Below are 24,336 nucleotides of genomic sequence, written 5' to 3'. Positions count from 1 at the left end.
GCCGAGTGCCGGTAAAAGTGTGCACCACCTAAAAAGGATGTCGGGCTGCCTGCTGTACTCAAAAACAGGCTGCTCGCATCATCGCGGATTACCGCGTTCAGGGCCTGTCCGGGCCAACAGATTTTGGGCCTGTTGATGGGACAAGCTGGCCTCCGGAATTGCGTAGAATCCAACGCACACATCACATTGAAATATACCCAATGGAGGGTTATGATTGTACTTTGGGGACTGCTGTGACCAGGATGCATTGGGGCACTTTGTCATGCATTTGCATATCATCAAGTTAAATCACCTGTGGGATTCGCAGCAGTCTTCAGCATTTGCCATGCCCGTGAACAAGACTATCGTCGAAACGCGTTGGGAGGCAACCAGTGGTCGTGTGTCGCTGGATTATATTAAAGGAGTATTGAACCTGCTTGAGTGTGCCGCTTGCTGCTTCCCAGGGTCTCGTGGGGAGCATTTGGAAATATATATATATACATATATATATATATTCACTTAAAAAAACATAGGTTTCACACAGGTTATAGTTAGGTGGATATTTCTCTCGTAAAAAACCAATGAAATTCCCCCGTTATAGTTAGTTCAGATAACTATAACTTGCGCGACCGCAATCCACTGCTGATGACGTCACATATTACATCACTCAAGACATGGTCAGTGGCATCACTCATGACATCACTGATGACATCATCCTTGTGATAGAGTGGCGGTCGCGCGAGTTATAGTTATCTTAACTAACTATAACGTTTTCCACCTTTTTTCCGCCTTTCCTTTTCAGTGCGAGAGACAAAATGGCGGCCGACACTTCCTGATTTCGACCGATTCGAATGTTGACTGACATCTAACAACCAATCAGAATTTCGCTCGCGCACAGCACCGTGCGCGCGTATAGATATTTATATGCTTTTAAATGCTATTTTCTCAGGAAATACTGAACAGATTGACACCAGACCTGCAAAAGGCACTTCCCTGACCTGAGGACTACCTCTCTGCCAAATTTCAAGTAATTCTGTTCAGCCGTTCGGGCTGTACCTTCGACTAAAGGTCCTATGGAAAAATGCATGGGGAAAACGCGTTTTGGGACCCCCCTTTTTTCTCGGCCCCCGCTTGACGAATCACCCCGAGACTTTCAGGTTAGGAGCTGAGCAGAGCGCCCCATTAGTTTTGAAAATTTCGCGAAGATTTGTCAACCGGCGCCAAAGTTATTCAAAATAGAATTTTGAGATTTCCTATGGAAACACGGTCCTAACTATAACTATCTACTGGTGACCGCCAGTAGATTATATATATATATATATATATATATATATATTTATATATATTCAGTGAAAAAAACCATAGGTTTCACACATGTTATAGTTAGCTGGAAATTTTACTGATAAAAAAACCAATGAAATTCCCCCGTTATAGTTAGTGCAGGCAACTATAACTGACGCGACCGCAATCCTCTGCTGATGACATATGTGTCTTTATGAAAAAAAAATATTTGTAATATATGTATAGCTAAAATTTAATGGAAGAAGACATGGGCAAATAAGTGTCTAAATACAGTATTAGCATCAGCAGAAGATTGCGGTCGCGTGAGTTATAGTTGCCTGCACTAACTATAACGGGGGAATTTCATTGGTTTTTTATCAGTAAAATTTCCAGCTAACTATAACATGTGTGAAACCTATGGTTTTTTCACTGAATTTGCAAGGTTTTTTAAATGCTAATTCCTAACTATAACGTGTGTGAAACCTATGGTTTTTTCAGTGAATTTGTACGTTTTTTTAAATGCTAAGTTACTTTACGCCATTCGTGGCGTGCGCGCCCACTTAACGCAGTTCGTTCCGTGCGCGCACGGTGCGCTTTGCGCACCGTGCGCGCACAGTGAGCACGCAGTGCGATTCGCGCACCGCGCGCCCACTTTACGCAGTTAGTGCCGTGCACGCACGGTGGGCACGGGGTGCGCTACGCGCACCCACGTTACGCTAGATGGGCCATGTACGCACGATGCGCTTCGCGCACCGTGCGCACATGGAGGACATATGATGCGCTTCGTTGTGAAAGGTAATATTTTATTTTTTCACAGGTGTGATATGCCATGCACAAATGGTGCTCTTCGGGCACCATTTGCACATGGGGTGGGGAGAGTATGGATATTTTTTTTTTTTTTATTAATTTTTACCGTACGCGTACGGTAAGCGTAATCGGCGAAATTATCGAAAAATTTAAAATTCCGTTTTTTACCTTGGGGGATCTTTGAGGACTCCCTCAACATGGCTAGGTGCTTAGGAGCTGTCTAAACAGCCCCTTTACATGTTTTTGGCCTTTGTTTTTTAACCCCCTCTCAGAGTGCGAGAGAGAAAATGGCGGCCGCTACTTCCTGGTTTCGACCGATTCGAATGTTTACTAAGATCTAACAGCCAATCAGAATCGCGCTCGCGCACGTCACCGTACGCGTACGGTAAGCGCACCGTAAGCGCACCGTAAGCTGGCTCAGATATATATATTGATTTAAAGGCTATTTTCTCAGAATCTACTGAACAGATTTACACCAAACCTACAAAAGGCACTTCCTTGACCTGTAGACTACCTCTCTGCCAAATTTCAAGGAACTCTGTTCAGCCGTTCGGGCTGTAGCTGTGTCTAAAGGTCCTATGGAAAAATGCATGGGAAAAACGCGTTTTGGGACCCCCCTTTTATCTCAGCCCCCGCTTGACGAATCCCCCCGAGACTTTCAGGGTAGGAGCGGAGCGTAGCGCCCCATTAGTTTTGAAAATTTCGCGAGGATTCGTCGACCGGCGCCAAAGTTATTCAAAATAGAATGTTGTGGTTTTCCTATGGAAACAGGGTCCTAACTATAACTACCTACTGGCGACCGCCAGTAGGTAATATACATATATATATACATATTACCTACTGGCGGTCGCCAGTAGGTAGTTATAGTTAGGACCACGTTTCCATAGGAAATCCGCAACATTATATTTTGAATAACTTTGGCGCCGGTCGACGAATCCTCGCGAATTTTTCAAAATAGGTGGGGCGCTACGCTCCGCTCCTACCCTTAAAGTCTCGGGGGGATTCGTCAAGCGGGGGCTGAGATAAAAGGGGGGTCCCAAAACGCGTTTTTCCCATGCATCTTTCCATAGGACCTTTAGACACAGCTACAGCCCGAACGGCTGAACAGAATTACTTGAAATTTGGCAGAGAGGTAGCCATAAGGTCAAGGAAGTGCCTTTTGCAGGTCTGGTGTAAATCTGTTCAGTATTTCCGGAGAAAATAGCATTTAAAAGCATATATATATCTATATGCGCGCAGGGTGCGCGCACCGTGCGAGCACCGTGCGAGCACCCTAACGTGCGCGAGCGTAATTCTGATTGGTGGTTACATGTTAGTCAACGTTCGAATCGGTCGAAATCAGGAAGTGTCGGCCGCCATTTTGTTTGTTTTCAGTGCGAGAGTGAAAAAGGAAGGTGGCGAACGTGAAAAGGGGGCAGGGTAGAGAGTTCCTGACCCCCTAGCCTTTGTCAGGGGGTCCCTGAAGGACCCCGAAGGCAAAAACAATTTTTTTTTTTTTAAATCGCGGGGGTGCGCGCACCCTGAAAAACACACACACAAAAATTTTTTTTTACAAAAAAAAAAAAAACATTCGCAGGGTGAAAACCAAAAAAAAAAAAATAATAATTTTTAATACGTAGTTTATTGTAAAATAAATATATAAAAAAAATAATACATAAATAAATTAGCATTTAAAAAACCGTACAAATTCACTGAAAAAATCCATAGGTTTCACACATGTTATAGTTAGCTGGACATTTCACTCATAAAAAACCAATGAAATTCCCCCGTTATAGTTACTGCAGGCAACTATAACTCACGCGACCGCAATCCTCTGCTGATGACGTCAGATATTACATCACTGATGACATATGAGTCTTTCTGAAAAATAAATATTTGTAATATATGTATAGCTAAAGATTAATGGAAGAAGACATGGGTAAATAAGTGTCTAAATACAGTATTAGCATCAGCAGAGGATTACGGTCGCGTGAGTTATAGTTGCCTGCAGTAACTATAACGGGGGAATTTCATTGGTTTTTTATGAGTGAAATGTCCAGCTAACTATAACATGTGTGAAACCTATGGTTTTTTCAGTGAATATATATATATATATATATATATATATATATATATACATATACATACATACATATATATATACATACATATATATACATACATATACATACATACATATATATATATACATACATACATACATATATATATATATATATATGACTCTCTCTGCCGGTTTGTCATTATCTCTGGCCCCACTCCTCTGTTTTTGTACTGTAGGGTGCCACCACCGCCAAGAATGTCCGGTAAAATTCCCCAGTGAATCCGTCACTACCCTAGTGCTTTCCCAGATGGGAGCGAATTGATATCAATCTGTACTTCTTCTACTAGCAGGGGTTTGTCCAAGGTTTTGATCCCACAGTTGAGGGCTCAAGAGGTCTCTAAAATACTCCTCTAATTGATCAGGGATGGGATCCCCTTGGGATGCGTATGCCCTCTCGAGATGGCCCCTAAACACTTGCACTATATCACGCTGAGTGCGCGCGTCGCCTCCACTTTGATTCACAAGATGAAGCACTTTAGTGCCGGGTGTCTCTCTCTTTAGAATCCAGGCTAGGAGCCTTCCAGATTTATCCTCTTGCTGATGTAATAGCTGTTGGTATGATGTTAGTGTGTATTTTTCCAATCGGTCATGCACTTCCGTAACCTGCCTCAATAGTTCAGTTTTAGTTTTCTGTCCCTCTTCGTCCTCCATCTCACCCTGCAGGGCTGCTAAGTCTCTTTCCTTTTCTATCAGTGTCTCCTGCAGAATGCGCCCCTCTACGCATGTAAGAGTCACGCATTGACCCCTAAGAACGGTCTTAAGCGCTTCCCACTCTGCCGGGCGACTTCCTGACGTTTTCCAGTTGAATTCGAGGTAGTCCCCTAGTGCTTTAGCTATATCTTCTTTCCCCGCCGGGTCCTGCAACACTTCCGAGGGGAACCTCCATGAGTAGAGGATCCTGTTCCCCCTTCCCCCACTTAAATTTGCATAGCCCCGGTGCATGATCAGACAAGTATCTTAGCATATGAAAGACCTTCTGCACTTCTAGCGCTGTCTGACGAGGTGCCTGTATCCTATCTAGCCTACTCTGGTTCCATGTGTGGCTGAGTAGCACGTATACTCCTGTCTCCCGGGGTGTGTATGACGCCAGATATCTCCTAGCCCCATTTGCGACATCACTTCTGACAAGGTCGCTGGTCATTCTTGGCTTGGTGTTCTGACGGGGCATGTGTCGGTCCAGTCTCCCATCCGTCACGCTGTTAAACTCCCCTCCCCAAAAGGTGTCTATTCCCACTGTAGGGGACAGTACGTCTCTCAGTGTAGTGTAAACGTTCAAGTCATCTATGTTCAGGCCATAGGAATTCAGTATTACCAACGCCCGCCCATCCAGTGTGCCCTGGATAAGTATGTACCTTCCCTTTACGTCAGCTTCCGTAAATTTCATGGCAAATGGCGGTGGGACCAGGGCTCTGTGTGTCCTTTCGATGACAAACATATCCTAGAGGCCTTTCAGTTGCAGGGCCTTTCGAATCCATTCTTCGAGAAACTGCTTAGTGGACCATCCCTCTGCCCTTTCTAGAAAACCCAGCACTCTGATATTGCTGCGGCGAGAGCGCCCTTCTACGTCCTTCGCCTTCCTGTTCAGCTCCACCATGGTGGTGGACATTGTGGCTCCCTGTTGTTTTAGTGTGGTGACCTCTCCTTGAAGTGCCTCAATATTCGATTCCGCAGCCCGACCTTGTCTGAGACTTTCCGTAAGTCAGCCCTCAGAAAGTTCATATCAATGACAGAGACAGTTTCTATCTGACATTCCAGTGCTGAATTGGATCCCTGTATGGCCGCCAGGAGTTTTGCCCGGAGGGTTCCGAAGTCGGGGCTCCCTCTAATTCCCCCTCCTCCGCCGGGCCCGTCTGTCTCGTCAGTCTCTGCAAAGGCTGCCTAGGGGTGGTACACTGGGTGATAGTATTGATCACCTGGGACCGAACTGCTTTGTCCATGCCCATATTGGGCCCCCTTCCAGTGGACTGGGCAACCCCTCTGATTTTATAAAACTCGGTGGTGCCTCTCTTTGATGGTATCCCTGTTTAACCAGGCCGTTTTTTTGTGCCCCTCCCCTGGTGTGTCTCTAATATATGCAGCAGTTTGCCTTGACTGATTTGCTGCTGTGTTTACTGCATGCTATGGTCCACCTTACCCAGGCTCACTGTCCGCCAAGGGTCATCGTTTATCCTCCCCCTCGTCTTTCCGCTGTTTTTCCTTTTTGTTTATTACGTTTTTGTTCTGCGCTTTTCTTTATTTTTTCCCTCTTCTTATTTTCGTCATGCCTCACACTGTGCCCTCCTAGTTTTGCTATTTCCCTGCAGTGGGGCGGGGCAGCATTCCAGCTATATCCTCTGCTTCGTTTCTTCGGTCTCCCAAGAGGCCTCCTCTGATTGGCTTTATTCGCCCTCGGGGGGCGTTCTCCTCCCCACGGGCTCCTATCGGCTTTGATGACCTAGCCGGACGTAAGGGCACTCACCCTGCTGCTCCTGTAATCTCAGTTGGCAGGCAGCATAATCACTCGGCCTCGCTATGTAGCCCTCTTTGCCTCCCTGCGATCACGATCTGGAACGGGGTTTTCCCCTGCCGCTCTCGGAGCACCACTCCTCTACCTTGCAGGTCCGGGTTTGAGGGCTCAGTCCGGATGGAGCAGGGAAGCAGCCGTTTCATGTTCCTGCTGGCTACCACAGCCCCACCTCGGGGCCGCCTGCTTCCCAGCCGCTGGATTTTCTCTGGGGAGAGAGTACCCAGGTCACTGCCTCTCCCGCCTGCTGGGGACCGCAGCCTTCTGCAGACGCCGATCCCGGCCTCCACAAGACGGGTCTTCGACTCACCGCACCATCTGCAGCTATCAACGCTGTCTTCCCTCAAGGGCTTCTGTCAGGTCGGTGTCCGGATTTCTGTTTGCTTTTTGTCATAGCTGCTTCTGTTTTGTGCCCTCTGGGCCGTGGGCAATGGGGCATGTGCCAAATCCGGAGGAGGCTGCAGGCCCTGAATCCTTTGCGTTCCGACTGTTCTCCGCGCTGGGATCTGCTGGGTCCCTACTCTCGCTGTCGGGGTGTTTTTAGATTATGTCTTCCAGGATCACTTCTTTTTAGCGGATTATAACAGGATTACGGCGTCCCAGGAAACCCGATTAGGAGAGAGCTCACGTCTTCACGGCCAAGTTCTCAGGCCATGCCCACCCATGTTCTTTATTTTTAAGCAGGCCAAATTCATCACTCCTTACCCTCATGCTTGATGGTTGGCATAAAGTTCTTGTGGTGATAACCTGTGTTTAGTATTCCCCCCAAATATGTTTTTGTGCATTATAGACTATGAACTTCACTTAGGTTTCCTCTGCACAAAGGCTACCATTCCAGAAACCTGGTTCATGCAGATGCTGTTTTGCAACGCTAAGGTGTAGTAAATTTTGTAATCCATTTTATTTGTTTATTTTACAACCTTGAAAAATTCAAGTTGACGAAACACTTGTCGGCTGCCTTTGTCTATTGTATGTAAACACTAAGATTTGGAAGGATGTGGAAAGGACAACACTATTAAGGGAACTTTGAATTACTGTATGCTCACCACATTTGTTCTGGACTCTATTTGAAATGCTTGGATTACTTGATGTTGAATGCTCTGGTATTAATATTGCAAAACATATAGCCCTAGATTTTGGTTTCTAGGACTGTCATTGCACCCTTGGTTGATTTCCCATTGTGGATACTGAAGGTGAGGGGTAACGTGGAAATTTTTGCAACAGGTTAAATGTGAACTGCTGAAAAAGTGGGTAATTGTTCCACCATAGGTTAGGGAGTGCCCAGTAATTTGCTACACTCACAGACTGATGAACCCTACAAAGCTGAACCCTCACCAAGCCTTCCTCAGAACACATTCTGGACCTAAGGAACCATAAAAGAGGACTGGACCTGCTGTCTGTGATCCAAGAGGAGCCTCAAAGGACTGGACTTAACTCTTTAGCCCAGGACAAATAAGTAGACTCAAAGGGTCAGCTGTCTGACCTCCTATGTGGCTACAGGGACACAACAAGCTACAAGAGGTCTTTTCCTGGCAGCACCAAGCTGATCAGAGGGACCTGGACTGGATTTTACTATGGGCCTCTGCCTGACAACCAGAGAGTCTCTAAGCACCCTCCCCTTAAGTAGTTGAGGTCCCCGGGATCTTAAAAGTGTACTCTTTGTGGTTGCTTGGGCACCGGAGGAATGTTTGGAGACTTTGATAACCTTTCCTCCAGAGCGTGAAATAAAATCTAACCAGTGAGTTCACGGTGTCTGATTAAATTTCAGATTTGTACCGGTCAAGCCTTCAAGCAGCTCCAAAAAACAACTAAGTCCTATTCTGCATTGGGACATAATATTTTCAGCACAGAATCTCCAAAGCTCCAGCGGGACCAACCTGCTACAAGTATCTGGCCTTCAGTGGCAGCCTGCTCTCCTCAAAAAATTACAAAGTCCCTTACTGCATTTGGACTTCAAAACCTTTTCAAACTTTTATGACTTACAGATTTTCACTTGCACCAATCCACTTGTTGTATCTGACCAGGGCTCCAACGTGGTTGGCCTCAAATTACACCTAGGTCCAAGTCTACTGCTTCCATAAACTATCATTGGAGCGTTGTGCTTTTTGGTGCTATTTTCACTTTATTTAAACATTCATATCTCCAATTCTCCTTCTTGGAGGTATGTGAATTTGGTCTTATTGTATTCATAAAATTATTCTCTTTATTTTAAAATTGGTTGAGTAATTTTATTGCGTTTTGTGTTACTTTTTCTACTGTGTATGCACTGCTTAAATGCTTCACACATTGTCTTTGAGTTAAGCCTTACTGCTTTGTGTCACATTACTAAGGATTGACAACAGATTTATTTATTTTGTGTGACATCCAGCAGGTGGACACTTATCCACTCCGCTTTTTAACACAGTCATATCAAAACCCAAAGTGATCGGTCAATTACTGCAGCCTCCACATGAATCCATAACTTCTCTGTTTGCCGTAGTGGCCACTCATATACTACCCATAATTGTGCCTCCAGAATTTTTTTCACTGTGTCTGGAAAACCCAGGCCCTCCACATTTTGATGTGGTCTCACCACCCCCTTAGATACTCTTGTTCTCTTACCTTCCCATATGAAAGGTCATAAGAATGTCGGACGGATAATCTTTTGTGTTATTGGCGAAGCCGGAAACAAGTAGAAGTGTGGTAAACATTCATCTTTAATGTTGGATCGCTCTCCAGCAATGAGATAAAAAGAGGATGCCACTTTACTACATCTTTTTTAATTTCATGCAGTAGGTATGGATATTTAGCCTTCTGTAAAGCTTTAAGAATGGGTGTGATTTAAATAAACAGATAATTAATGTTTGACTTATCCCACTGTACTGGGATAATGTATTCACCTGTTTCCTTACCTTCTGTTCTATTACCCAACCCTGCTACCCCACCCCCATTTATAGTGATTTATTATTGATTGGTTATGGGATGTAAGGGGTCTGATGAAATGTGTAAGTTCTTACTCACATACTCGTTAGGCAGACCGAGGTCTAAGGTACCACTATGGAGGCTTAACACCGAGGCTTTTGGCGACCTGATCTATAAAGACGCTATCTCAAGCGGGCTCGAGGCTTATCTGGAGGTCAACTGGGGCTCAGCCAGCACTAGGGCGATCGAATGGGACGCGATGAAGGTGGTGGTGCGAGGGATATGTTTGTCCACTGAGGTGGGGGTTAAAAAAGTGTTTGAACGCGATCTCCGGCGGTATGAGGAATGCTTGGTGGCACTGGAGACAGACCTTCCTACGAACAAGGAGAGGTTGCCGGAATGGGCTGAGGTGTGCCAGAAGTTAAGAAGAAAAAAAAAACGTTTAATTATTCATTAGGAATGATTCATTTTATTTTTACTAGACTGATTTAACGGACACTTGCATGTACACAGGCTAGTTGATATGAGAGTTACAGATATGCGGGATGAGATAAATATGTCCTGAGAAAGTCTCATGTTGCTGCTAAAAAGCTGACAATCAACTACGTATCACCCGTTTTAAACTGCGATAAAGTAACTAAAAAAGCAAACAGGAAAAGATGGTGGAAAGGACCCACGGTATGGAAAACTCCCAAAAAATTAAGCCCCAGTCAACATCATATAGTGGAAAAAAAGGAACTGGCCAGTGGGCAGACAAACTTAAGTGTATGGTTGCATTAGCATTCGCCAGAGTAGCTTTGGTTTTATTAGCTCAAAAAAGCAGCTTCTGGCCCAGAGATTATATGGCAGCAGTGGCGGCCGCCACAAACAAAAACTGGTGGCGGGTGGAGGTTTAATCATTTTCAAAAAGGAGACTTACCTTAACCTGATGGCCGCCTTGCTCTTCGGTCTTCCTGTGCTTCCTGACCCCAGCAGATACTAGGACAGCGTCACAGACTCCCTGTGCAATACTCGCATGCTATGAGAGCAGCACGGGGATTGGCCTGAGGAGGCTGGTTTAACGCTCGTTCAGGCACAGGGAGTCTGTGCGGTTTCTCCAACCCAGCTGTACAATACAGCTGGGTTTGAAAAACCTAAGTATGCATGTGTGTTTGGCCAGCCAAACACACATGCGCACTTAGAAGTGCACCAACCAGTCCCCCCCCTCCCATTGCCTTGCCCCTCCCTACCCATGCTGGCTGAGCCAGCAGCTGAAAAATAAAATTATGATAAATATAAAGTTTTATTTTTCAGCTACTGGCTTTGAGCCAGTGGGGTGACTCTCCTTCCCCATTGAGGAGGAGCCACCCCTGTATGGCAGCGTGACACAGGCAGGATGCAAAAAAGACCAGGAAGTAGGAATATTTGCTTAATACTTCTTCTTTGACCCAATATACTATAAGTGTGAAACGGTTCAAAATGATGGATTACTACACATATTGCACAGAGTGGCTAGAGGACTTCAAATTCACAACCAACATTTTTTCTGCCTGCCCAATTTAACATTTCAACTAAAGGTGTCCACAATCGCTTAGATTATTCTGTCTGAGAACACCGTATTCGTGTAAGTAATCGTGTTTGGTTAAATCGCACTAAAATGGGGTTATCAAAAAAAGAAACACACACAACCTCCACGCCGCAGTGAAATAGCTTTTTAGTTGACTAAGTAGCACCTTCATCACAATTTTGGAATCATCTTCCCTGTTCCATTTACTCTTCAATAAAAAAAAAAATAATAATATCACCTTCATCAAGTTGTTTTCCATCAGTTGTCATTTGAAGATCTTTCAAACTTAACTCCATGGTCAGTTTAAAATCGCAGTCCTCTTCAGTGTCATCATCACTCTCTGTGAAACAGTAAATAGATTGCACATTTATATTCTATCATTATTTTGCAATGCTACTTTACTCAGTGGATCGACAGCGTAAAGATGCCAGGTCACAGAGACTCTTAAGTGAGTAACATCAATACCTACAAAAGCCAGTGCAGACAGTGTCGAGATCCACTTTTGACAGACACTTCTATCATCAGATAGCAGAAGTCCCTCACATAAAAAAAGATAACTGAAAAATACCACCTTCAAAAACTTTGTTTTTCACACAGCAAAGCCCCCTGCAAATTATTTGATATGAATTTTTTTATATGGACACTGGATGATACCTCATACCAGCAGTGGACTTCAGAGCCAATAACCAATAGAGAACGCCAAAAGAGTGGATTTTCACTTTTTTCTCATAGTTTAGCCTGTCCCAAATGTCAGAAGTTCAGGATCTTTATTTTGGGAAGAACTGTAAAAAGTCTTCTTGCTTGTGCTGAATGTCTCATGTTGCAGGTAACTGAAGTACTAACCTGAGGGAGAGGCTTTGTGCCTGCTCAAGGCCAGGGAACCAGTGTACCAGTTTGGACCTTATGACTCCAGCCTCGTCCTTCTCTAAATAATACTGCTATGGGACACATTCCCTATGGCTACCAGCAACAGAGACAATGGACGACACACACAGTCAGTTTCCTTAGCAAGACAGAAATTAAATCCATGCATGTGATCCCAGAAATCTCAGGGTCAGTCAGACTCCACAGACTAATCCATCAGAACTCCAAGAGCATCATCCGCTAGAGCACCAAGTGCGTAAGCGGCCTGATGAATAGAGTCTACTGGAAGATTGCTCAAGGTCAAGTCAGTAAAGAAAGGATTCGGGCAGGTAAGTGCTATGTAAAGGCCTAATGAAGGGCTTTCTGGAGATGTAATAGAGCAGGACCCAATAACCCAACATGTCATAAAAGCAGCAGGCCTCTACCTCAGAAACAATGGCAGACAGTGCATCATAGGTGTAACACAAAAGCCTGATGCGAAAGCAGGAACACCTACCTTCATAGTGTGCCATGCACCATTAGGCCTTTGTAAAAATTTGGGCTGGGAGTGGACTGAAGCACTACTTGTGTAACGATAGATCTGTAAGAGACATTAGTTAAGTGATTGATTCCCTACCTTAGAATATCCCCAGGCGTCAGACTGGATCCGGAAAGTATTTAATCAGCAGTACCCCTGCGCATCGGTAGGTGGTGTCACGCAGCTCCGCTGTCGTCGTAAGCGCCGAGATGACATCACGGAGACTACTCAGGCGCCACCCATGCGCGCTGACGTCAGTTCTGTACACGACTTTCCGCGCCAGGAACGCAGAGCCATACAAGAAACTGGCCACTGGTGCCATGAGGCTAGGGCCCTGAAAGGGATGACCTTAAACCTAGAAATCAGTTCGCAGAACGGGGAGGATGGGTGGGGCGGTAAGGAATCTATCACTAACTAATGTCTCTTACAGATATATCGTTACACAAGTACTAACTTGTGCATCTGAAAGAGACACGTTAGTGATAGATTCCTTACCTTAGAATAGATACCCCAGCAATACCAACCCCAGTGGTGAGTCTGCGAATAGATTACACCAGAAAGTCACGAAGAACAGAACTGCCAAAGAAGCCATCTCTCCGGAATTGACTGTCAAGGCAGCAATGCTTGGTAAACGTGTGCAGCGTGGCCCACATAGCTGCCTGACAAATATCCTGCAAGCGAACGCCGCGTCCCAAGGCAGTAACACGCTTTGATGCACAAAACGACCCACCGAGAGATGGTTAGTTTGTGCACGGCCTGACCTTTTTTGGCGCCCACGTAGCCAACAAAGAGCTGGTCATCCACCCGGAACTGTTGCGTGCGCTTCAAATAGAACGAGAGCGCACGTTTTGGGTCCAGACGGTTGAGCCTCTCTTCCTCTTTTTAAGGATGCGGAGGTGGAAAGAAGGTGGGCAAAGTGATGGTCTGCCCGATGTGAAAGGGCGTGACAACCTTTGGCAAGAAAGAAGGACGGGTCCTTAAAACCACCTTGTTCGGATGAACAGAAAGGAAAGGAGGTTTAGAAGAAAGAGCCTGGAGCTCACTCACTCTTCTGGCAGAGGTGATAGCTACCAGGAAAGACGTCTTTAGAGTGAGAAGACGTAAAGGACAGTTATGAAGGGGCTCAAAAGGAGCGCACATCAGATAGGTCAAGACAAGATTCAAGTCCCATTGAGACATTATGAAAGGCACAGGAGGAAACGTGTGTGTAATGCTTTTCAGGAAGCGTTTAACAACCGGGGACTTAAAGAGAGAAGGCTGATCTGGAAGCCTTAGAAAGGCGGAGATGGCCGAAAGATAACCTTTGATAGTGCCCAGAGCAGAGCCCTGCTGGGCCAAGGATAGTAGGAACAGAAGGACCTCAGAAAGGGGGGCAGAAAGGGGATCCACAGACTTTGCTGTGCACCATGCCACAAACTTGTTCCATCGGCAGGAGTATACCGTCTTAGTGGAGGGGTGCCTGGATGCCTGAATGACATCACAGACTTCGGGAGGAAGATCGAAAGCTGTCAACTGTTGCCGCTCAATCTCCACACATGGAGGTGGAGGCTGGACAGGTTCGGGTGGAGGACCGTCCCCTACTGCTGCGACAGAAGATCCTCCCGAAGAGGCAGATGGATTGGGAGGTCAATCGCCATGCTGAGTAGCTCGGGATACCAGTATCTTTGTGCCCAATCCGGAGCCACAAGGATGACTTGGGCCCGGTTGCACCGAATCTACTTCAGCACTCTGGGCAGCAGTGGTATAGGCGGAAAACAGACCGCAACTCCACTCATGGCGAAAAGCATTGCCGAGCGAGTGCCGCCTTGGAAATTCCAACGCGCAGAACTGATGTAACTGCGCGTTCTCTTCGGTGGCGAATAGATCTAACCAAGGCTCTCCCCACTGCAGAAAGAGACCTTGCGCCACGTCCGAGTGCAGATGCCATTCCTGATTTATCAAGCACTGACGGCTGAGTTCGTCCACCCTGGCGTTCAGAGAACCTGCCAGGTGTTGAACCACCAAGGTAATGCCTTGATGTTCCAGCCATGTCCAGAGGCGCAGTCTCCTTAGGGTCCACGACCCCACTCCGCCCTGTTTGTTGCAATACCACATGGCGGTGGTGTTGTCCGGGAACACCTGCACCACACTTCCCCGGACAGAGGGAAAGAATGCCTTCAGTGTAAGACGAATCGCCCTAAAGCTCCAAAAGGTTGATATGGAGCTGGGACTCTGCCGGAGACCAGAGGCCTCTGATCTCCGCCTCTCCCAAGTGGCCGCCCCATTCCAGGAGGGACGCATCAGTCACCACTGTGTGCTCCTGTTGGGGAAGGGAGAGGGATCTGCCATTGACCCAATCGCGATTCATTAGCCACCACTGCAATTGTCGTGCAGTGCCCTCCGAATTCTGGAAATGATCGGACAGGTTGCCCTGATGCTATGCCTATTGGAACTTCAGGTCCCACTGCAGAGCCCGCATATGCCATCTGGCATGTTGCACTAGCAGGATGCAGGAGGCCATCAAGGCCCATGAGCCGGAGGGTCATCCTGACTGACATCCGGGATAGAGGTTGAAAGATCGGAATCATAGCCTGAATAGCCCGGACTCGCTGCTTGGGAGGATAAACCCGAAACCGCGTCGAATCCAGAACCGCTCCGATGAAGGGGAGTTTCTGAGAGGGACTCAGGTGCGACTTCGGCACGTTGATGGAGAACTCCCAGCAAATGCAGGAGGTCGGCCGTAGTCTGAAGGTGGGTGATGACTGTCTGGGGCGAGCCCGCCTTCAACAACCAGTCGTCGAGGTAGGGGAAGACTGACACCCCTGACCTGCGCAGATGAGCTGCGACCACCGCCATCACTTTCGTGAACACCCGAGGGGCGCTGGTAAGGCTTAAGGGGAGCACGGCAAACTGAAAATGCTCCTGGCCTACGACAGGACGGGAATGTGTAAATATGCGTCCTGCAAGTCCAACGCTACCATCCAGTCTGCAGGGTTGAGGGTAGCCAATACCTGAGCCAGAGTCCGCATCTTGAACTTCTCCTTCCGGAGGATGCGATTGACATTCCTGAGGTCCAAGATAGGGTGCAGGCCCCCTTTGTCCTTCTTGGGGACCAGAAAGTAGTGGAAATAACAACCACGTCCTACTTCTGGCCCAGGAACGCGCTCGATGGCCCCCTTGGCCAGGAGGGCCGTGACTTCCTGTTGAAGAAGCGCAAAGTGATCCCCCGACATGCGGCGGAACTGAGATTGCATGGTTGGGGGGTAGACTCGAAAGGGAGGGAGTAACCCCTCCGGACGATTTGCAGCACCCATCTGTCTGAAGTAACAGAACGCCAGTGGGGGAGGTGATGTCGGATCCTGCCGCCCACTGGCGTGGGGTGCACCCCAAAGCTCAGACTAGGAAGGCTTTGAGGCGTATGCTGCGGGAGTGGAGGTGGACTGACTGGCACGCTGGCCCCCTGTGCCGCCACGGTGGCCTCCACGCCCACGCTGAATTTAGTTTTGCACAGGCTTCTGGCTGAACAAGTGTGCAGGGGCGCCCCTATCTTGGCCACGAAAGGAACGAAAGTTAGACGTGGCTGGGCGTGTGGTGGAGAGACCCAAGGACTTGGCCATAGCCCGAGTGTCCTTGAAACGCTCCAGTGTACGGTCTGCCTTATCGCCAAACAGGCGAGTACCATCAAAAGGCATGTCCATGAGGGAACTCTGGACGTCCCCCGACAACCTAGTGGACCTCAGCCAGGCATGGCGACGCTGGGCCACTGTTGTGGAGATCGCTCTCCCTAAAGAATCCGTGGTGTCCAGCCCACACCGAATGGTGAACTTCCCGGCATCCTTTCCCTCCGCAACAGCTTGGGAAAGTATAGCCCGAACCTCCTCCGGGCACTGGGGCAGTGTCTGCGCCACTGTGTCCTACACAGCGTGAGAGAGTAGCGGCCCAAGAGGCATGCGGTGTTGACTGACCGCAGCCCCAAACTGGCAGAGGAAAATAACTTCTTGCCAAACTGCTCCAGCTTTTTCGATTCCTTATCCGGCGGGGTGTTAGGGAACGCACTTTGGTAAGTGAAGGCCTGAATGACTAGGCTCTCCGGAGTCTGATGATTTGTCAAAATGGCCGAGTCACCCGGTGCCGGGCGATGATGCCTGGCCACGTTCTTATCCACTGGAACCCCTGTGACTGGCCTAGACCAGGTGCCCATCAAAACATCCATCAATGCCTCATTAAACGGAAACAGAGGTTCCACAGAACTTGCCGCCGGCTGAAACACTTCAGTAAGGTGGTTCGTCTTTGGAGTGACAGTAGGCAGGTCAAGGGCCTCAGCTGTTCTACGGAGCACCACAGTATATGTGGCGCCCTTCTCCATGACAGCAGGAGGAGACATGAATCCAGGCTCAGAGGAGAGGTCAAGGCCACCTGCATCCTCCGAGTCCTCCGCCCACTCATGTTCAGACTCGCACTGCCGTGCAAGAGGGTCCTCTGACCCGTCCCAGTCACCCCCCTCCTCCGCGGCCCAAGGCACTGGCGGCAGCGGCGGGGGAGGCACAGGGGAAAACAAAGGCTCCAATGGCGCCTGGTACGGTGCCGGGCACGGCACCGTTCGGCGCCGATCCGGCTCAATATCCCAATTAGGGTCTCAAGCCAGAGCAAAATTGATCGGGAATGCAGGCAAGGGTGGAGGTGGGACAAACGGAACCAATGGTGGCGCCAGGAATGGGGGCGCTGGGGGCTGAGCTGCCAGAGGAGGACCTTGTGGCGCCGAAACCACCGGCGGCGCCTACGGCGGAGCCGGTGGCAAGCAAGGGTCCTTAATAGGGACCGCGAGGCATGCCGGCGGGAGCCCTAGGCCTGAAAAGGCGGTCCATGGTGGCAAGAAACTCTTGCACGTGGGCCAGAGTCGCAGACGGACCTGGATAGGGCGGGTAGGCTGCGGGACTCCTAGGCTCCAACGGAGCCACAGGAAAGGACCCCTGGCCCCCTCGTTAGCATCCAGAGACCGACGGGGGGATGTCGGAGAGCGAACACGCTTCTTCGACTTTTACTTGTGACGTCTCTTACCCGATTCCGAGGGTGAAGACTTTGACCCCGAGGAGCGATGCTTATGACTCCGCGGCCGGTCCCTCGAGCGACCCCTGGACCTCGAACGGCGCAGAGACGACTGCCTGGCCTCCAGCAGCTTTCGGGACCGCTCCCGCAAAGCCTTCGGAGACAGTCGAAACATGACAGAGAGTCATGGTCGCACCCCAGACAGTAGAGACAGACACCATGGGGGTCGGCCACCGACATCGTACAGCAACAGGCCCCGCAGGATTTAAACCCAGGCATCCCTACGTGGCACCAGGAGTCAAGACTCAAAAGAAGTAGATAGAAAAAGTCTCAAAAAGTCAGTCAAAAAGTGACTAGGGTACTTGCTCTAACCGGATCTGTACTTGCTGGCGCGGAAAAAGAAAGAACTGACGTCAGCGGGCATTGGTGGCGCCTAAGTAGCCTCCGTGACGTCATATCGGCGCTTACGACACCAGCGACAGACGCGGAGCCGCATGACACCACCTACCGACGTGCAGGGGTACTGCAGACATAAAAAATTCCGGATCCAGTCGGACGCCTGGGGATATTCTAAGGTAAGGAATCTATCACGAACGCATCTCTTTCAGATACCTTACTCAAGCAGCAACCTGCTTGTCAGGTTGAAGTCAAAAGCCAACCCTAAATTAACGTGTGCTCAATCCTCTGGTAGCTTGGTACAGATCAGTCAGGCTTACCTTAGAGGCAATGTGTAAAGTATTTATGCAGCAATTCAGACAGTAATAAAGTGAAACAACACAAAAAAAATTTCACATCAATGTAGAAGAACAGAATAAATAATTTAAGGCCACAACGAAAAAAATTCAATCAATAGAACCGGAGACATGCAATTCGAAAGATTTCGGTGGAAATAGCTCCAAAAAACAAAGTGCCAACTGTGGTTAGCTGGCACACCGGATCAGGACAAAGTAACAAGTTCATGTCGACCGTGATGGAGCACGAGCCAGCTACATTGACCAAGTCAGGTCAGCTGAACAAGTGTGCCATAAATCCTGGTTGCGGAGAGTTGAGCGATTGTGCGTCAAGGATGCATCACACAGCCGAGGCGATCCAAGGTCCTGGTGTGAGGGTGTGTCTCGCAGCAAATGTTCCAGGAAGCTGCAAGGCTACGATGAAAGATCCTGAGTCACCGTCAAAGATGCAGTCGACGAGGGGCTTTTGATACGAAGCCCTGCATGAAAGATGAGTTGCGCGCCGGCTGCTTCAGAAGTTGTGGGGCTTGAAATCCGGAGTCTTTCATCATCGTCAATGATGCTGTCAGCTAGGGACATACGATGCAAACACCTTCATCCAGGATGCATTTGCGCAGCAGCTGTTCAAAGAGGCTGCGATGTTAAGCCCTGCATTGGGATGCGTTGCACAGTGGTTCCAATGTGGATCTTGGTGAGGTGATGGATCATGCTGCGGTTCCGATGCAGAATTTAGGGAGGCAATGCGTCATGCTGCATCAGTTCTGCTGTAACAATTAGGCTGGCAAAGCACCATCAGGCCCACTTTCAAGAGTCCAGGACTCGGGTGGCATTACTTGGGAGGGCAGGAGTCACAACTGGTGGAGTCCAGGTGCTCGGTCAGGGTTGTTGGAGTCTGTTCTATCCAGGAGACTCTGATCAGGAGGTCAGCTAACTTGCCCTTGAAGTCACTCTGGAAGTCCTGGGTTCAAGATACAGGTCCAGTCCTTCTCATTCAGGCAAGAGGGCAAGAGGGCAACACTGCAACGGTCCTCCTGGCTGAAAAGCAGTCTTTTTTCGGAGTCTTTGACAGGTACAGAGGTGCTCTAAAGAGTTGAGTCCGACGGTCCATTATTTATAACTGGTGCCGACTTTGAAGTGGGAGAGGTTTTGGAGGTTTCCACACCCCTGAGGTGTTGGGCATCCCCTTCCTCCCTGCCCAGCCCCTCAGGGGACACAAGCGACTAGTGATAAACCCTCTGAGTGTGTTCTGGCAGGGCCTTTGTGATGTGCAAGTGTGGTAGGTGAAAGCTCCACCCCCTAGTTAAATCAGAGTGGCTCATCCCGCCAAACACCTATCTTCTCTTTGTCTCACTGTCTGGGAGTAATATACTAAGACCGACTGCCAGCTACACCTAGACATATGAGTCAGGGACAGGCTGTTGGTTGGCACCAAATGGTTAGGACAAGAAAGTGGCAAGTTTCTAAAAGTGGGAGTTTTAGAATAGTGACTTAAAATAAGACACTACCATTAAAGAGAGATGTGAAGTACAGTTCTTTAGACACCAAACTCGACCTATCTATTTGCTCCCAATTGGACGTTACCACTTATTAAATGTAATAAGGGAACCCAGTGCTAACCTATTGGAGAAGTAGGCCTTGCAGCAGTGAATAACCAATGTAAAATAGAATCACTTCCAAAACATATATAACTTCAAAAAGTACATGTACAACTTTTTCAATGCACTGCCCTTGCCCCATCGGCTATTTAAGGCCTACCCTAGGGGTGACATACACATTAAAAAAGAAGGTTAGGCCCGACAAATAGGTTTATTTTGCCACGTTGAATTTGTAGTTTAAAACTACACACATAGGCTGCAATGGCAGGCCTGAGACATGTTTTTACAAAGCTACTTAAGTGGGTGGCACAATCAGTGCTTCAGGCCTACTAGTAGCATTTGTTTTGAAGGCCCCAAGTACATAGGGTATCACTTTACCAGGGACTTACAAATAAATTAAATGTGCCAACTGGGCACAAGCTGATTCGACCATGTTTAGGGGAGGGAGAGGGAGCACAAGCACTTTAGCACTGGCTTGCAGTGTTAAAGTGCACAGAGTCCAAAGGGCAACAAAAACGAGATCAGCAAAAATAGGAGGGGGTGAAGGCAAAAAGTATGGGGGAAGACCACCCTAAGGGTGACAGTTCTAAATCTTGCCACAGCTTATCTACAACACATTTTGCAATCGTCTACACCTGCAGGCAGGATTGGAAAAGCGTTTTCAAATAAGTTGTTACTCTAACAGTTTTGTTGTTTTTATATGCCAGATACTCTGATTCATATTCTCTTTAGATAATTCTGTTGGACTCACTTCCCATTGTATAGTTAGCACACTATCAGACCTAAGATTTCAATTTGGAGATTACAGGGCAGAATCCCTACAGCAGTGGTTCTAAACCTATGGTCCAGGTACCCCAGGGAGTTTGCGCCCCCTACTCAGAGGGTCCGCGACTGTTCTGAAAATTAAATAATATGAATTTAGAAAAGCCTCAACCCTCCCATTGAAATGAAATTTTCTTTTAAATTTGTTTGTGAATTAAATAAAATATTTAAGAATTTCTACATTTGTTTGATGAATGTTTATGTATTTTTCTGTGCTGTTTTGAGGTTCAAATAATCGAAATTGCTTAAACCATGACCCTGACTTCCAGCAATGACTCAATAGGGGTCCTCGGATACCAATAATGACTCCGTGGTGGCACCCGGAGTCCAGTAATGATTAAAGAGGGATACACAGACGTCAAAAGGTTAAGAACCACTGCCCTACATGATTCTGGGTGCTGTATTGAAATACACGAAACTCTATATTGGGTTAATTCAGCAGATCCAAGTTATTAAGAGAGAGGTAAGTCAGCAATTACAAGTTAATTGAGAAAAAGGAAGGGATTCGAACAGCACTGGAACATGAGATAGTTCATAAACCAGAACTTGCGGTGAGACGGAGATAAATAAAACACAAATGCAATGATCTATATGCATCTCTGAACACTTGTTCACACACAAAGTGTAGACAGAGGTTACCATAGAGAAGAACTCGGTCTGGAAGTATACTGATTTGGCTTATAGAGAGACCCAGATATCCCTATCCTTCATGTTGTTAAACACAATGGGGAAAAACAACACACACACAAGCATGCATGCATGCACGCACGCACACACAGATTAATAAATATGGTCTTTTATTAATATTTTAAGTGATTGCACTTGAAAACCTATACTCCTGGCCCATACATAACCCCAGCTCTCTGATGGGAATGAAGCTCCCACAATTAAATGCAGAGCAAAGGGAGACAATGGATAGTCCATTAAAAAAAGAAAGAATTACGGTGGTTCACCATGGAACAAATGAAAAAAGGGTAGACTTCTGGCATACCTCAGTCAATCAATCAATCAGGGGTTTATAAAGTGCAGCTACTCACCCGGAGGGTGTCAAGGCGCACGGGGGGGTGGGGGGGTGTTGTCAGTTGGCACGCAGCTCCTGGAAGTCCACAGAGCTGCGTTGAACAGCCAGGTCTTGAGGTCCTTCAAGAACTTGGGGAGTGATGGTGTCTGTAGGTGGAGAGGGAGGGAGTTCCATGCCTTGGCAGTGAGGAGGGAGAAGGAGCGTTCTCCTGATCTGGGCTTCTTGATGTGTGGTACAGTCGCAAGAGATAGCTGGGACAAGCGGAGGGATCTTTGGGGTGCGTGGTATGCGAGGCGGTGGTTCATGTAGGCAGGTTTGGTGTTGTGAAAGGCCTTGTGGGTGTGGGTGGGAAGCTTGAAGGTGATTCTCTTCGACGGGGAGCCAGTGTAGTGTCTGTTGGTATTGGCTGATGTGGCAGTGGCGCAGTAGGTTGAGGACTAGTCGGACATTGGGGTTCTGAAGTGTGCAGGTGAGGTTCCTAATGATTCCGGCGTAGACTGCGTTGCCGTAGTCCAGTCTTCTGCTGATGAGGGTGTGGGTGACAGTTTTCCTGTGTTCGAGGGGACTCCAGTTGAAGGTTTTTCGGAGTTGGCAGAGGGTGTGTTAGCAGGAAGAGGTGACGGCGTTGATCTGGCAGTCCATTTTGAGTTCGGAGTCCAGGATGATTCCGAGGTTGTGTGTCAGGGTGTGGGCCCATGATGAGCAAATCAGTTTTGTCCGTGTGGAATTGTAGGCAGCTGTATTTCATCCACCTGGTGACTGCTTCCATTCCATCTTGAAAGTTGTGTTTGGAGATGTTGGGTTTGTTGGATAAGGAGAGGATGAGTTGGGTGTCGTCTGCATATGATACAATGTTGAGTCCTTGTGATCTGATGATGGATGCGACGTTGAACATGGTCGGACTGATGGAGGATCCTTGGGGGGACTCCGCGGGTGGTCGGTGTGGGTTCCAAGAAGAAAGTAGAGAGTCTGACCCATTGCGTTCTGCCGGAGAAGAATGAGCGGATGCAGTCGAGGGCCTTGTTCCGAATTCGCACGTCGTGGAGTCTCCAGGATAGGGTACGATGAGAGACTGTGTCGACGGCTGAGGAGAGGTCTAGGAGGATGAGGGCCATGGTCTCTCCTCTCACGAGAATGGAGCGGATGCCGTCTGTCGCAGCGAGAAGGGCGGTATCGGTGCTGTGGTTCTTCATGAAGCCTGATTGGGAGGAGTCGAGGATGTTGTTTTCTTCTAAGAAGGAGGCGAGTTGACTGCCAATGGCTTTTTCCATGACTTTCGCCGGGTACGGGAGTAAGGAGATCGGTCGGAAGTTCTTGAGGTCAGTGGGGTCCGCCAAGGGTTTTTTCAGGAGAGGGTTGATCTCTGTGTGTTTCCAGTCGTCGGGGAAGGAGGTGATCTCAAAGGAGTGGTTAATGATTCACTGATGTTCTGGGGCGATTATGTTTGCGGATCTGTGGTAGATGTGGTGGGGGCAGGGGGCCATGGAGAGTGGTCTTCATAGTCTTTAGGGTGTCTTCGATACTGAGGGTGGTTCAGCTGTCCAGTGTCGGCTGCGGGGAATGGTGGGAGAGGGTTCCTCGTGGAGGTTGTTGTCAACAAAGTTGTCATAGATGGACTTGATTTTGTGGTGGAAGAAGGTGCCGAGTCTGTAGCAGAGATCCTGGGAGGGTGGGATGTCGCTAGCCGCGCTGTTGGGTTGGGCGAACTCTTTGATGATGCCGAATAGTTCCTTGCTGTAATGTGCGTGCGTGGAGATTCTGTCCTGTTGTGCTTTCTTCCTTGAGTATCTGATGAGTTTGTGGTGGGTGGTGGTGGCTGCTTTGAAGTTGTCGAGGTCCACTGGGGTTTTGGAGTTCCTCCATAGCTTTTCGAGGCATCTGCAGGTGCACCTAGATTCCCGGAGTTCGGTGGAGAACCAGCTGGCTTTCTTGGCGTGAGGGTTGGAGGCTTTCTCGAGGGGGGCGATGGTATTGGCACATGGGTGTCAAGAGGCAAGGAAAGTTTGCAGTTGTTGTTCTTGCCGACGTTGAGTGTGTAGAGAGCCAAGGAGCTGTAGCGCTGGTAGGTTCGAGGACCAGGGTTCCTTGTGCTGGTCGAGGTTGGGCACAGATGGGCTTGCCTTTGGCGCGGCCGCACAGCGGCTGCCATTAAATAGGGGTTAGAGGAGGGTGAGATAGCTGGGAGCGGGAAACATGCAGGAGTCGGAGGGGCCACGGGGGCAGCAGCGGCAGGAGCACAAAACGGCATGAAAAAAGCGGGAAAAATTAAAAAGAAAGGAAGAAAAATAAAGGAGAAGAAGGGAAAACTGAATAAGGGATACAAGAGTGAGGAAAACGGAAACCAGGGACCGAGAGGAGGCGGTCAGGCACGCAAGAAGCAGAGGCCAGCTAGAAGCGAGGCAGTCCATGAGAGAGGCACAGGGCATCAAACCGAGGTCTGCGGCGGTGCTAAGCTGGGCACTTACGGTGGAGCTGTGGGAGCAGAATCCTGAGCAGAAGGTAAGAGGTTTGGCTCAGGGAGCAGAATCCTGAGCAGAAGGTAAGAGGTTTGGCTCATTCCAGTGCGCAGCGACCACTACTAAGTCGGAGTAGGGCGGGACAACTGGGAAGCGGGCGCGGGAAACACGCGGGAATGGGAGG

At 48.3% G+C, this 24,336-nt stretch overlaps 1 protein-coding gene across 1 annotated transcript in view; it reads right to left on the bottom strand.

The window, feature by feature from the left end:
* Positions 1-24,336, bottom strand: part of ZNF451 (zinc finger protein 451) — a 641,645-nt gene that overhangs the window by 65,474 nt on the left and 551,835 nt on the right. Inside the window, exon 13 of the mRNA XM_085610887.1 lies at positions 11,360-11,461. Within this exon, the coding sequence (XP_085467013.1) occupies positions 11,360-11,461 (102 nt within the window). The remainder of the gene's footprint in view (positions 1-11,359; positions 11,462-24,336) is intronic.

The sequence above is a fragment of the Triturus cristatus genome, chromosome 6 (assembly GCF_964204655.1).
Source record: "Triturus cristatus chromosome 6, aTriCri1.1, whole genome shotgun sequence".
In the NCBI taxonomy this organism is placed as follows: domain Eukaryota; kingdom Metazoa; phylum Chordata; class Amphibia; order Caudata; family Salamandridae; genus Triturus; species Triturus cristatus.
This window is presented reverse-complemented; position numbering and strand designations above follow the sequence as displayed.